The sequence below is a fragment of the Globicephala melas genome, chromosome 15, assembly GCF_963455315.2.
Source record: "Globicephala melas chromosome 15, mGloMel1.2, whole genome shotgun sequence".
Lineage (NCBI taxonomy): Eukaryota > Metazoa > Chordata > Mammalia > Artiodactyla > Delphinidae > Globicephala > Globicephala melas.
Genome location: NC_083328.1, coordinates 40626765 through 40641816, shown reverse-complemented (window position 1 = coordinate 40641816; position 15052 = coordinate 40626765). Strand labels below are relative to the sequence as shown.

At 43.8% G+C, this 15052-nt stretch overlaps 1 protein-coding gene and 1 pseudogene across 1 annotated transcript in view; one reads left to right on the top strand and one right to left on the bottom strand.

Moving 5' to 3' along the window:
- CFAP61 (cilia and flagella associated protein 61) overlaps nucleotides 1-15052 on the bottom strand; it is a 256224-nt gene that overhangs the window by 224388 nt on the left and 16784 nt on the right. The window contains exon 7 of the mRNA XM_060285108.1: nucleotides 3086-3218. Coding sequence (XP_060141091.1) covers nucleotides 3086-3218 — 133 coding nt within the window. The remainder of the gene's footprint in view (nucleotides 1-3085; nucleotides 3219-15052) is intronic.
- Nucleotides 7348-8317, top strand: LOC115861628 (3-hydroxyisobutyrate dehydrogenase, mitochondrial pseudogene; annotated as a pseudogene).

The window sequence follows — 15052 nt, the reverse complement described above, 5'->3', positions numbered from 1 at the left end:
ACAACAAAAGGCCCCCAAAAGCCAAAGCAACAGTGAGAAAGAAAAACAAAGCCAGAGGCATCACACTTCTGATTTCAAGCAATATTATAAAGCTATGGTAATCAAAACACTACATGGGGGCTTCCCTGGTGACTCAGTGGTTGAGAATCCACCTGCCAATGCAGGGGACACGGGTTCGATCCCTGGTCTGGGAAGATCCGACATGCCGTGGAGCAACTAAGCCCGTGAGCCACAACTACTGAGCCTGCGCTCTAGAGCCCATGAGCCACAACTTCTGAGCCCACGTGCCACAATTACTGAAGCCCATGTGCCTAGAACCCATGCTCCGCAACAAGAGAAGCCACCACAATGAGAAGCCTGCACACCGCAATGAAGAGTAGCCCCTGCTCACCGCAACTAGAGAAAGCCCGCACGCAGCAATGAAGACCCAACGCAGCCAAAAATAAATAAATTTAAAATAAATTTTAAAAAAAGTACACTACTGGAATAACAGACACATAGACCAGTGTAACAGAATAGAGAGTCCAGAAATAAACTCCCACATTTACAGTCAACTAAAATTTGACAAGGGAGCCAAGAAGACTCAATGGAGAAAGGGTAGTCTCTTCAATAAATGGTGCTGGGAAAACGAGATAATCGTACGGTGAAGAATGAAATTGTACCCTTATCTTATGCCACTGACAAAAATGAACTGGAAATGGATTAAATACTTAAACATAAGACCTGAAACTATAAAAGTCCTACAAGAAAACATAGGGGAAAGCTTCTTGACATTAGTCTTGGCAACAATTTTTTTGATATAACACCGAAAGCACAAGCAACAAAAGCAAAAATTAGTGAGACTATATCAAACAAAAAAAACTTCTACACAGCAAGAGACACAACAAAATGAAAAGGCAAAGGCAAAGAACCCATACAACTCAATAGCAAAAAACCACACAACCCAATTTTAAAATGGGCAGAGGAACTAAATAGACATTTTTCTAAGAAGACATCCAAATGGCCAACAGGTACATGAAAAGATGCTCAATATCACTAATCATCAGGGACATGCAAATCAAAATCACAATAAGATTATCACCTCACACCTGTCAGAATGGCCACCATCAAAAGACAAGAAATGGGACCTCCCTGGTGGTTCAGTGGTTAAGACTCTGAGCTCCCAATGCAGGGGGTGCAGGTTCTAACCCTGGTTGGGGAACTAAGATCCCATGTGGTGCACAGTGTGGCCAAAAAAAAAAAAAAACCTACTAAAGACAAGAGATAACAAATGTTAGCAAGGATGCAGGGAACTCTTGTGCACTGTTGGTGGGGATGTAAATTAGTGCAGACACTATGGAAAACAACATGGAGGTTCCTCAAAAAATTGAAAATAGAACTACCATATGATTCAGCAATTCCACTTCTGGGTATATATCCAAAGGAAATGAAAACAGGGTATTGAAAAGATCTCTGCACTCCCATGTTTACTGCAGTATTATACACAATAGGCAAGATATGGAAACAACCTAAGTGGCCATCAACAGATGAACGGATAAAGAAGATGTGGTACGTATGTACATATGTATGTATACATATATATGTGCACATATATGTAATAGATATTATTCAGCCATGAGAAAGAAGGAAATCCTGCCATTTGTGACAACAAGGATGGACCCTGAGGATATTATATAAGTGAAATAGGTCAGACAGAGAAAAACAAATACTGTATGATACTGCTTTTATGTAGAATCTAAAAGGGTTGAACTCAAAGAAACAGAGAGTTGAATGGCGGCTATGAGGGGTTAGGTGCAGGGCAAAGGGGAGGTGTTGATCAAAGGATACAAATTTCCAGTTATAAGATGAATATGTTCTGGGGATCTAATGTACAGTGTGTTGATTATAGCTAATAGTACTCTCTGATATACCTGGAAGTTGTTAAGATAGTAGACTTTAAATGTTTTCACCACAAAAGAAAGTGGTAATTATGTGCCATGATGGAGATGTTAGCTAATGCTATGGTGGTGATCATTTTGCAATATATAAGTGTGTCAAACTAATGCATTGTCCACCTTAATCTTATACAATGTTATATGTCAATTATATCTCAATAAAGCTGGAAAAATAAATAAATAAAGGCCTTCTCCAAAAAACAAAGACCTGACAAAACTGAATAGGTACAGTTGCGTCATTAAAAGCCCTTATTTGGGTCTGTATGAATCATTTTAATTATCAGCAGTTTTTGTTTCATCGAGTAAGACATGGTTTTTCAAAATGGTGCTGCTGGGCTCAAGTATTTCCTGACCCTTCCTTCTGTCACCAGCGTGGAGCTAAAGGTCAAATGACAATATTTGAAAGCAAGTCCTTAAAAGACAATGCAGAAACCTAAATATGAAAGAATAAAAATGTAGCTGAAATGTAGAAGAAACAGCTATCATGGACTAGTATGTCAGAATCTAATTTTCAGGGCCAGTTCTCACCTTAAGAAACTAACGCCCATGTATATTTAAATTAATCCTGTTCTTCACCTGATGTGTTTTCCATCATGTAGATAAATGTTTTACCACCTGGGCTGCACATTGGAATTATGTGGGGAGCTTTTTAAATATACTGATGTACTCTACCCCAAAAGATTCTTTCATTGGTCTCAGTGCATCCTGGCATCAGAAATTTTTTCTGAGATAGAATTCACCTACTGAAACCAAGGGTAATCATCAGTTAAATCCATCACACCTGAAGCCCACCGTCATGCTCAAGCTCGCTTTAACTGTTGCTACCAAAGACTGGCATATCCTCCAAGGGGCACATAGCCCAAACGATAAGATGTTTGCCCAAGTTGTTTTTCAGGAACTTGGAGTCAGCTGCATCTAGTTCGAGCTGGAGCCTGTTAAGACTGGGCATCTGGAAGGACCTCGTAAGACCTGAAAACCTAAAGTGGGAACCCTGGGGAGGTGGGTGATGGCACAGCTGGGAGGAGGGCCGGGCACACCACCTAGAAGGAGGAAGGGAGGCAGCTCCCGGGATGCTCAGCAAACCGGGACCAGGGCTGCTCACTTCTGTCATCCCTCTCCCTCAGCGGGCTCCCAGGTGGTTTATCACGCACCTCACACACGATGGCATGATTCTCTTCATCTTGGGCCTCTATGAGTTCAGCCAGGAAGTATTCGCCATAAGTCTCCTTCAGGATGGTGTCATGGTGCAGGAATATTGGCACGAGGTCATCGTGATCTTCCACCCTGTTTACCGGAAAGGCTTAAATTCAGTGCTGGTTCCTCTGCTTGCTCCTGCCACCCTGTTCTAAATGCCAGGGATAGAGCAACACACCCACGAAATGAACTTACATTCTAACGGGGGGAACAGACAACAAAAATGTAACACACAAACCACCTGGAACATTTCAAAGAGTGGTAAGTTGCTTTGGGATGGAGAGTGATGGGGTCAGGGAGTGACACTTGAGTGAGACCTGAGTGGAGACGGGAAGGAAGCTGTGTCGAGAATTGGAGGTGGGATGTCCCAGGCAGAGGGGACACGCTCGGCCCTGCTGGGCGTGGACTGCAGGGCAGCATCGCTCACGAGCCAGAGGACAGCAAGGTGGGCACAGCACCTCCCAAAAGTGCTCCAAGGAGCACTGCTTCTATGATATTGCTCCCAGCAGCCCTTCCTCCCCTTAGAAGAAATCCACTGTCTAAAAACACTTTTCTGCTATAGTGTCCCTCATGGATCGTCACAGTTATAAAGACTCTGGGAATTACTAAGGTAAAGAATATTTAAGCTTCTTTATGCATTCCTCCCAACAGGCCCATGGTACCCTTTACTCCTAAAATGTCTCTCTACTTCCATGGAGGGGGAGATGCTGGCTTGAAGGTAACGAAGCTCTGCTCACCATCTTGGGCACGTCTACCTCAAGCCTCCTTCTCAGGACCTCTACCGTGACCTCGACCACCAGTGTGCGTGGGGAGAGGAAGACCCAAGAACCAGGTTTACAGCAGCATGAGGATGCTGGTCCTTGGTCTCCATTTTGCTGCCATATTCCACATTCCTTTCTTCTTTTTAGCAGATTCGTGATTAAGTCTACTCTATTTTACCTGTCTGGGATGTTCTTATACATTTTCCTGGTCCTTTTCTTTTAAAATGTTCCATGTTCATATTATATTTTTCTAGTGTAACTGATTTAGCTACTACCTTTATCCTCCCTCCCCCTTATTTCATTACTCTGACATCTTCATCATCCCACTTTATCTTCCAATATGTTCTCTTTGATGTTAATAGCAGCTCCATCTAATGAGTGACAAAGACTCCGTGACCAGACCCTAGCCTAGTACACCCTGAGCCTCTTTTCCACTAGGCCTGAAAAGACATGAACAAACACTAACAGTTCCTAACAGCTCAAGGCCACATCCCTAGAAGGACCTGAGACCCCCTTAAAGTGCCTGCTTGAGAAAGCTCAGGGCTGCCAGAAGAAGTTCCTGTTTGTTCCAGCGACACCTGAGGATAAGGCCCCATCTCCCAGCCTCTTTGGGAGGGCAGGAGCCTAATTTCCATCAGGGCTAGTGAGTGACTCAGATGGGTCTCACAGGGACCAACCCTGCCTTCCCATTTTTTGTAATTTGTCACTTCCCTGACTCTACTGAGACCCTGCTCACTGCCCACCCAGCTCCCTCATTTTCTCTTTATTTTATTTAATTTTATTTATTTATTTATGTTTTATTTGTTTTATTTTCCCTCCTTTTCTCTTCAAAAGGCCCAGTCACCGTGGCGCAACTAAGCCCGTGAGCCACAACTACTGAGCCCGCATGCCACAACTACTGAAGACCGCGCACCACAACTACTGAAGCCCGCACGCTGCAACAAAGAGTAGCCCCCACTCGACGCAACTAGAGAAAGCTGGTGTGCAGCAATGAAGACCCAATGCAGCCAAAAATACATAAATTAAAATTAAAAAGAAAAAAAGGCCCAGTCACCTCTGTACAAATCAGAGTTCAGTCCACCCTGGATGTTTCCCCCTATCGCAACGGTTATTACGGATTAAAATCTGTCCTTACCAGCATCCAGCTTTGTCAACCTTTGACATCTGCACACCCTGGAGCCCACAGCCCAGGGGCAACAGTGACAGCCAACATGGATGGGGCCCTACCTCACGCACTGACAGCGCTGGGGTGCCGTCGCTCGGCCTGTTTGCAGGTACGGACGTGTGGCCCAAGGGGGCGCCTCTGGGGAGTGACCCCTGCTCCACGCTGGCAACTCCCAGCCCTCTAATCAGCCTCTGCCTCTCCTGGTTGAGAAATTGGTCCAGTCCCCTCGCTGCTGAGCCTTGGTGTCTCACCTGCACAAGGGCAGGTATGAGGAGAGCGGGAGGGTACAGTGTGGGGACGCCCTCAAGGTCACTCTCAGGCAGGCAGTCAGCCCCTGGCAGCATCTGCTGTGGGAAACTTCACAGTCCCCCCACCATCTGATATGCTCCGAAACCCCCATCAGCAGCCTCCACCTGAGAGCCCCGGACCTCAGCTGGAAGGGCCGAGAAGGCCCCAGTGCATTCCAGAAACCCCTCATTTCCCCGCAAAACCACCCTCAAAAAGGTGCTGCTAATGGAGATGGCTTTTCTCTGTAAAAAGAGTCCTGGACGATATTGGTTAAGAAAAAACAAAACAAGAAGATTCTAGGAGAGAACAGCCAACAAATCTACTTTCAAATATCCTGCCAAAACACAAAGTCCACATCAGTATTTATTAACAGAGATAATTATTTTAAATTATGTGAAAGTAATTCAATATCCTAATCTTCTTAAGTGGATCAAGACAGCTATCACTGTGTACCATGGGCTTTTATCTATATGATGGACACAAAAATACTACTTTGTGGTATAAAAATCAGGAATAAAGGTTCAGAGAGACCCAGGGCCGTAAGCCTAGTCATGAGCCCTCGGCAGCCCGTGGACAAAGTGATCCATAATCACACCTCAACACTTACTCTTCTGGGAATAAGAAGAAAACATCCACATCGTGGAGCTCTGAAGAGTCTCTCCCTTCAGCCCTTCCCCAAAATGGATAAAGAGGAACTTGTTCTCAGAAACGCATTCCTTGGGGTAATCGATGATTTATGATCTTGCATCAGCCCCGGTGCTAATGATGAAGTATGACATCAGCCTCGCAGAGTCTCAAATGGCATATGACAAAGTCCAGCCCCATGGAAACAGACACCCTGGCTACTGAAAACAATTCATTCAGTAAAATGTTTAAATTTGAGCACTGCCTGCCGCTCGGATAGGAGAGCCACAGCTTCCTGTGGAGCCGCTGGGCACAGCAGGGCCACGTGCCCAGCACTTCTGTGACCCCCAGAGTTTAGGTGGTGATGATTGTGAAGGTCAGGGTTGACCAACACAAAGTACAATGAGGCTGACACCGCTGAATAAGGATCAGCCTTCCTTTGGAGCTTCCAGCCAGCACGTGCTTGGAGAAGGCGACCACGTGCGTGTTAATGGAATTGATTATAGACTATTTTATTTGAACTTGTTTGGAGGAAACAAAAGGTCCATCCCGTAGAAACGGGTTTGATCATCCAGGCCCTTAAATGTCCACTAAACTCTGAAAAACGTGCTAGTGAAAATGGGGCGGGATCCAAAGCTGAAGAAAATCAACAGCCTCTCAGGACATCTCACTTGGGGCTTGGGTGTCCTGTAAACCCAGGAGAAGGCAAGGTGAAGGATGACAGGGCCCTGGTGGCTGTTGCTGGCTTCCTCAGAGGTGGGGAGAAGGGAGGACAAACTCACTCACCACTTCCACTACATCAGTGAACCGGGCTTTCAAGGAGCAGCGCAATGCCAGACCCCAGGGCACTTGCCCGGCCGGCTGACACTGTCCTGTGGTGGCAGGTGGACCTCTCAGCATCCGGACCACTCTTCTGTAGCATCACAAGCCTAGAGGAGAACCTACAGGTGGCTTCCCTGGATGCGGGAGGTGTGCGTTGTTTCCTTGCCAGCAAAGAAACTACTGCGAACTCACAGATGGTAAGTTCCTGCTTAGGGGCCGTAAGGATGGCCGCAGCCTATCTTTGCGTTCAGAATACTGGCATGGCCTCCTCTCTCCTGTCTGATGGCAACTTCCACAACCAGAGAGGATCCGAATTTCATTAGCTAGACTTAAAAATGTACCATTGGAAAAGTGATTCTGATATTTAAATGCCATAAATATTGTATTTATTTAAGCCTGAGAGAGTGTGTATATATGTGTGCATGTTCTTTAAGAAATCGATGAATAGCTGCAGCTGATCCCACCCGCTGCACTGCGCACCCTAGCAGTCAGTGGGTGAGCTGGGAGCCGCAGACGTCACCACGGGGAGGCGGGGTGGGGGCAGCATGGCAGCCTCGTTATGGCTCCGTGGAGCCGCCGGCAGCAACCAGCAGTGGCCAGCCTTGCAGCAGTGTGTTCTAGGTCAGTGGCTTCTAAGACTCAAGTTGGATTCACTGGAGTAGGCAACATGGGGAATCCAATGGCAAAAAATGTCATGAAACATGGCTATCCACTCATTATTTATGATGTGTTCCCTGATGCATGCAAAGAGTTTCTAGATGCACGTGAACAGGTAGTGTCTTCCCCAGCAGATGTAGCTGAAAAAGCTGACAGAATTATCACAGTGTTGCCCACCAGCATCAATGCGATAGAAGCTTATTCTGGAGCAAACGGATTCTAAAGAAACTGAAGAAAGGCTCACTGTTAATAGATTCCAGCACTATTGATCCTATGGTTTTGAAAGAATTGGCCAAAGAAGTTGAGAAAATGGGAGCAGTTTTCATGGATGCCCGTTTCTGGTGGTGTGGGAGCTGCTCGGTCTGCGAACCTCACGTTTATGGTGGGAGGAGTCGCAGACAAATTTGCTGCTGCTGCCCAACAGCTGCTGGGATGCGTGGGCTCCAATGCGGCGTGTTGTGGAGCTGCTGGGAGTGGGCAGGCTGCAAAGATCTGCAACAACTTGCTGTTAGCTTAGTATGACCCGAACTGCTGAAGCTATGAATCTGGGAATCAGGTTGGGGCTTGACCCAAAACTCCTGGCTAAAATCCTAAATATGAGCTCAGGACGATGTTGGTCAAGTGACACTTATAATCCTGTACCTGGGGTGACGGATGGAGTTCCCTCGGCTGATAACTATTAGGGTGGATTCGGAACAACACTCATGGCTAAGGATCTGGGATTAACACAAGACTCTGCTACCAGCACGAACAGCTCAATCCTTCTGGGCACTCAGGCCCACCAGATCTACAGGATGATATGCGTGAAAGGCTACTCCAAAAAAGACTTCTCATCCGTGTTCCAGTTTCTACGAGAGGAGGAGACGTTCTGAGTTTGCCCTTTGGCTGTGGACGCTGTTGGAAACCACACTCTATCTTGGAGCCCCTTATAGCTCACTCCACAAGTAAATGGGCTTAATCAAAGGTCACCTGTCTGCTTTTGATTGTCTAGGTCACAGTAAACCCTGGGATTTTTCACCCATATTTATTTAACTGTTTATTCTTTTTATCTATTTAGCAAGGACATATTATCTGAATTTGTGGGTTTTTCCGCAAGCCACTGATGGTCTTTGCTAGCTAGCTGATTGACCTTTTCCAAAAGTTTGATTCCTGAGCACTGTCAGCTAAAACGCTGCCTACTCCAATCAGGATATTATTTACTCCACTTTACAAATAAAAGCAAATTTTTTTCCCACAGGATAAAACCTATCCTGGAGGAAAGAAAAGAAATTGGTGTGAGGAAAGGAGTTAGAGAAAGGGGAAGTATAGTGAATAACTCCTTGTGTCCCTCAGAAAGTTTGTCCTGTTAAGCCAGTGGTGGTATTCTTGCATTCTGAGGTTACCGGTTCACTTTCCAGGAGCTGATAAGGCGAGACCTCCTTGCTGCATGCTATGTAATCTGGACTCTGTTACATTACCCTGGTGTGCCCCTCTTGTAACAACTCCCAATACTCAGCAAACTTATTTTTTATATTTTTGTACATTTGTACAGTACATTCTTACTACATAATTTTTGACTTCAAAAGAATAACATCTTTAGAACTGTTTCAGAGCCAATGATGATATGTGCTTTACATAATTATTATATTATCCTAAATATAACCATATTATTTTGAATTCAAATAAATTTCTATGTTGATAAAAAAAGAAATCAGTGAATAAAGAAAAATTCAGAGAATCCAGTTTAGTGGTAGTGCTAAAAAGTGCAATGTATTTGGCTTAAACCAACCCTTACCACGAACAGTTTCAACTTGGGGTTGGAGAACCTACAGTGGGCGCCAGCTAAGCAACTAGATTTTTCTTTTTATTCAGCTGTGTGAAACAAAGCACCTTTTTCTTTCCAAGATCTCTTGTGACCTCTAGTGGTCTCTTTAGGAGAATCAAATCCATCATTTCTAAACCGTATATTCCATTCAAAACTTTAACATGGGTCTTGGAGCCATTTAGCTTCTACTCATTGGAAAATGTCATGATTTTACAAGTTATGGAGGACTTCGGAATGAAGTGCTTCAAAGCACATTCAGGGCCAATTAGAGGCCCCTGCACTTACACCACTGGGATCTGATCCAAAAGTCTGTGTTGGCACACCATAGTTCCAGTTGGATTGTGAACCCAATTCTATTTGCTGGGTTACTTATCAGGACTCAAGAAGACTAGTGGTGAAATTCCTAACTGCCCTACAACTTCTTTCGAATGCTTTAGGATATTTATCACTTAAGCATCAGAATGTTCATTTACATGAAATTGCTCAGAAGTCAAGCTTAAGTGGATTCCTAATAATTGTGAGACTATCAAACGCTTAATAAAAATAACTGCTTTAAAAGGTGAGAAGTTAGCATTTAAAAAACACCACATCTTACATTTTAAAGTCCTAAATTGACCTAACGTCCTAAATGTTGACCTAACTTAATTTTTATTATTAGCAAAAAAGCAGTACTATATAAAGGAAACTTTAAATTACTTTACAACACTGACTGACAGCACACACAATCCTTTCCTTTGTGAGTCCTCTCCTATCCCTGTGAGGACTTGAAAAAGGTAGGTTTCCCCCCAGAAAGGCCATTCCAATAGCTTCTAAATCTGAGAACATCTCAAATCCACCACCAATGATTAATCAAGCCCATTACAGATTATAAAGATGTGTCTAGAAGCACCTATGCTTTACTTCATATATTATGCAAAATACAGAACAGGAACTTCAGTAATTTGTGTCTAAGTAGAGGGGCACATTACAGCACAATTTTCCACATGGGTAAATCAAAGAAAACGGGACTGGGGATTACAGCGTTAATTTGCTGGCTCTGAATGCGTTGCTAGGTAAATGGCAGAAGGATAATTACATCCCCAAACTCTTCACTGGTTTAGTGTCTTAAGAACTGTGTTCTTCACCATTAATTATCAGTGCAAGTAACAACTGATGAAACAGATGTTGAGAAATGCATGCGGGGGAAACAAGAGAAATGAGGCAGCCTAAGCGGACGCATGGCCACGCCCATCTGACTCTGAAGTGTCCTTTTTTCCTGTATCCTTAAAGAGGGAGATCATCCACATAAGTACATTTTCCAGATACCTGAAGTCCTACACCTGTAAGTATCAAAAGTCTAATATGAACGCTGTGGACAGAGGGCCTCTTAAAATGTGTTACACTTCCCCTTCTGCAAGCAAAAGCATCAACTCTCATAATGTCAGTTATCTCTGTATTTCACGACTATATACTAAAAAGTTCTCTTTTTCTAAACATCCCTTCCTCATTACAAAGTACCCTCTGTCATCGCTTTGCCACCAGCACTATGTTCCTCTCGTGAATTGCTTCTTGCAGATTTTCTGGACCAGCAGGACATTTCACCCTCAGAGGCTGAATAAGCATGACCTCAGGGAAAGGAATTGTGAGGTTTAGTTCAGGCCAGGACAGCCTGTCCACATGAAGGTTAGCACTCATAACACTCAAGTTTTCAAGGGTAGAAGGAAGAAAGGAAGGAGGGGGTGGGAAGGAGGGAACTGGGAGACCAGCTCATAACCACCAGTTACCACGTGCTTCTAGGAGCCAGCACTGGGCTAGGCACACTCTACACCTGACTTCTCCAGCGCCCTACATCCTTGAAATGACAAGTGGGGATCTGTGAGTAAGTTAGCAAAGATGCCACTTACTTTTCAAAAAGTGAAAGAAATAGGTGATTTTTCCCCCTGTGACTCATTTATTTTGTAACTGGAAGTTTTTACCTCTTAATCTCCCTCACCTATTCCACTCATGCCCCACGCCAGAAATAGGGGATTTTGAGATAGGCTGCCTCCGCATATGTCAGTTTCAGTATTAGATTTGTATATAATTTTCTATTACAATCATGTCTTGCTGAATATCTATGTCGAAAGTATATAAGCTTTAAAATGCCTCAAGAAAATGACAATTCCCATGACCCAAAGTTTGTATACTGCCTACACTTTAAGAAAATTAGGAGCTTCCAGGTTGGTGAACACGTGGAAGTTTGGGGAGACTGGTGAGCCTGGAGGGGGCACGGAGGTTCTGAGCCCCGTCCCCACACCTTGCCCTGTGCACTTCTTCCATCTGACTGTTCCTAAGTTATATCCTTTTATAATAAACTGGTGACCTACTAAGTGAAAAAAAACAAAAAAGACCTGGAAATGTGTCTACCTCAACTGTAACCATTCCCCTCTACCCTCCCCCAAAGAACTGTCTGCTTTGCATGCACATGTTTAATCATCCATCTGGATAATTTCTAAACTGGAAATTATTTTAAATGCAACTATTTTCTACACTTAAAAAGGAACCTGTAAAATCGCACTGAAACCCACAAGTATTTGGATAAATGCAAATTAAAACAACAAATTACTATTGTATTGGAGACAGCTTTTTTTGTTTGTTTTTTTGCGGTACGCAGGCCTCTCACTGTTATGGCCTCTCCCATTGTGGAGCACAGGCTACGGATGCGCAGGCTCAGCGGCCGTGGCTCACGGGCCTAGCCGCTCTGCGGCATGTGGGATCTTCCCGGACCGGGGCATGAACCCGTGTCCCCTGCATCGGCAGGCGGACTCTCAACCACTGCGCCACCAGGGAAGCCCTGGAGACAGTTTTAATAACTGAAACATCCAGCATAAATGAAGGTGCAAGAAAATGAGACTCTATTGGTTAGGATACAAATTGACATGATTATTTTGGTTGAATAATTTGGTAGTATCTATTTTTAAATGTTAGTGTTTAATGCAACCTTACCCAGAAATTCCACTTGTAGGTATCTATACTACAGAGAAAAATAGCATGAATGCTTAAAAATATATGTACAAGGCTGTTTACCACAGCATTTCTTGTTATAGAAAAAAAAAAGAGGACAAATTTCCATAAATAAGGAATACTTAAATGAATTATAGTAGAACCACACGATGAAATACCACACAGCCAAGAAAAAGAACAAAATTGATCTGGAAGGTGGATGAGCTGGTACCTTAAGTGGAAAATACAATTAACAGAACATATTATCATGACTATAGACATATATGTGCATATATATATATAGAGAGAGAGAGAGAGAGAGAAAGAGAGAGAGAGAGAGAGAGAGAGAGGGAGAGAATACACACATATACTTGCATTTGCATGTATGGTTACATACTCACATAGAAGACTGAAACAATGAGTAATTTTTTCTTTAAAATGTTTTCTGATTTGAAAATATAATTCATTTTATTAAATAAGCCCATGTCTCAAATTAATTAGCAAATGGCAGGAAAAAAATGAGAGATTTCTAAATGAAATGAAGACAAAATTATAGCAATTGTGAGACTACTTACAAGATCCTAAGAAATTAATTATCAGAAATTTGTCAAAACATAATTTAAAAAACTGCCAAGTGGCCAGAGGTAGAGCACTGGACTGAATGGCCAAGACTGGTGCAGAGGAGCCAAAGGGATGAGCCTGGGAGAAAGCTGAGGCCCAAATCCTGGAAGGGGCAGAGTTCAGAGCCACAACAACAAGAGGAAAGAAAAGAGAAGAAGCAAGTCAGGATGGGTGGGGGCTGGGGGAGGGGTCAGCGTCAGGGCAGGCAGTCACCCTCCCTCTCACCCAAAGTTCACTGGACTTTTCTTTAATAGGTATAGAATTACTCAAGTTATTCTTTTTTTTTAAGTAAATTTAATTAATTAATTAATTATTTTTGGCTGCATTGGGTCTTCCTTGCTGCGTGCAGGCTTTCTCTAGTTGTGGTGAGCAGGGGCTTCTCTTCGTTGTGGTGCGTGGGCTTCTCACTGCGGTGGCTTCTCTTGTTGCGGAGCATGGGCTCTAGGCGCACAGGGCTTAGTAGTTGTGGCTCGCAGGCTCTAGAGCGCAGGCTCAGTAGTTGTGGTGCGTGGGCTTGGTTGTTCCATGGCATGTGGGATCTTCCTGGACCAGGGCTCAAACCCGTGTCCCTGCATTGGCAGGCGGATTCTTAACCACTGCACCACCAGGGAAGTCCTATTCTTATTTCTAAAATGAGTTTTGGTAGTTTGTGTTTGAACACAAATTGTTGAATTTATAGAGTTGTTGCAGTCTTCCCTTATCCTTTCAATGTCTATAGGATCTGTAATATCACCTCTTTCAATACTGATATCGGTGATATATTTTCTCTCTTTTTTTTCTTGGTCAGTTTAGCTAGTAGTTCATCAATTTTATTCATCTCATCTGTGTCTTTTAAATTACCAAATCCAACGGTCTCTTCTTTGTATTCAAATTATTTGATTTCCCTATGAATTATTTGATTTGCCACTTTAAGAGTCTTTGACTTCTACAATACCCCTCTTCCAATTTTTCTTTACAATCATTAACGGCTCACTTTCATCTTTCAAAATTGTGCTCTAATCCTCTGCTTTCCACTTTAAAATCTCCCCCTCAACTAGACCATCTCCGTTATTCTCATGATCTCCTCATTCATGAGAAGCCCTGTATTTCCAACTGTCTCCTGTCCATCTAGTGCTATTACTTCCACTTTCAGTTAATGAATCCACCATCCCCCCTAAAGTTGAAACCCCGAGTCACCATTAACTCATTCTCATCCTTCAACTTCTCTAACCAATTGGTAATCAAACTGCACCTTCCCTCTCAAACATTTCTTTGCATCTATGCACCTGCCTTGATCCATTCCCCAACCTGGACCTCTTTGATTCGTCACTGCCTGAATTCCAGCCGGCATCATTCTTGGCCAGACTGTTCTGTGCTCCTCCCCTGCAAGCCACTGGCCACATGAAAAGCAGTTCTTTTTAACATACAGTCCATACCATGCCTTTCTTCAGTGCTTCCTGCTGGCTCCAAGTTACAGCCTGCTCATCACACTTTTTCTGCTCTTCCTCACATCTGCCCACCTGCCTGGTAGCAGACATTCCGGGTGCTTTCCTGCCTCCACGCCTTTGCCCATCTGTCCATCTGGCTGAACTCTGACTCACCCTTCCTGACCAGATTCAGAGGCTACCTTCTCTATGAAGCCTCTTTTCTTTTACATTTTTCCCACTGAGGTATAATAATATAGTGTACAGTGCACAGATATTAAGAGTGCAGCTCAATGACCTTTGACAGCCGCGTGCGCCGCGTGCACCCCGATCAATGCACAGAGCACTGTCTCCCCACCGTATCCCTCCCACCATCACTCTTCCCTCCGCCAGAGGCAACCACTGATCTGACCTCTCCTGTTTTGTACATCTTACAAGTGAAATCAACAGTATATGGTCTTTGTTTCTATGTCTGCCTTCTTTCATTCAGCATAAGCTTTCTGAGACTGATCCATGCTATTGTGTGTACACGTAGTTTATTCCATTTCATTGCTGAGTAGTGTCCATTGTACAGAGGTACCACAGTTTGTGAACATTTACACGTTGATGAACATTTAGATTTTGGGGGGCCTGGGGGGTTGAAGCTGTCTTCATCCCTCTCTGCCCTTCCCTCTTTCAAGCTACACAGCATCACAGTTTATCATAGATGGGTCTCTCTTCCCCAGATAACTCTAATAATATTTATAATAATATTTAATTTCCTTGGGCACCTACATGTGACTGGCAGTGTGCTAAGTACTTGATTTTTATCAGCTCAT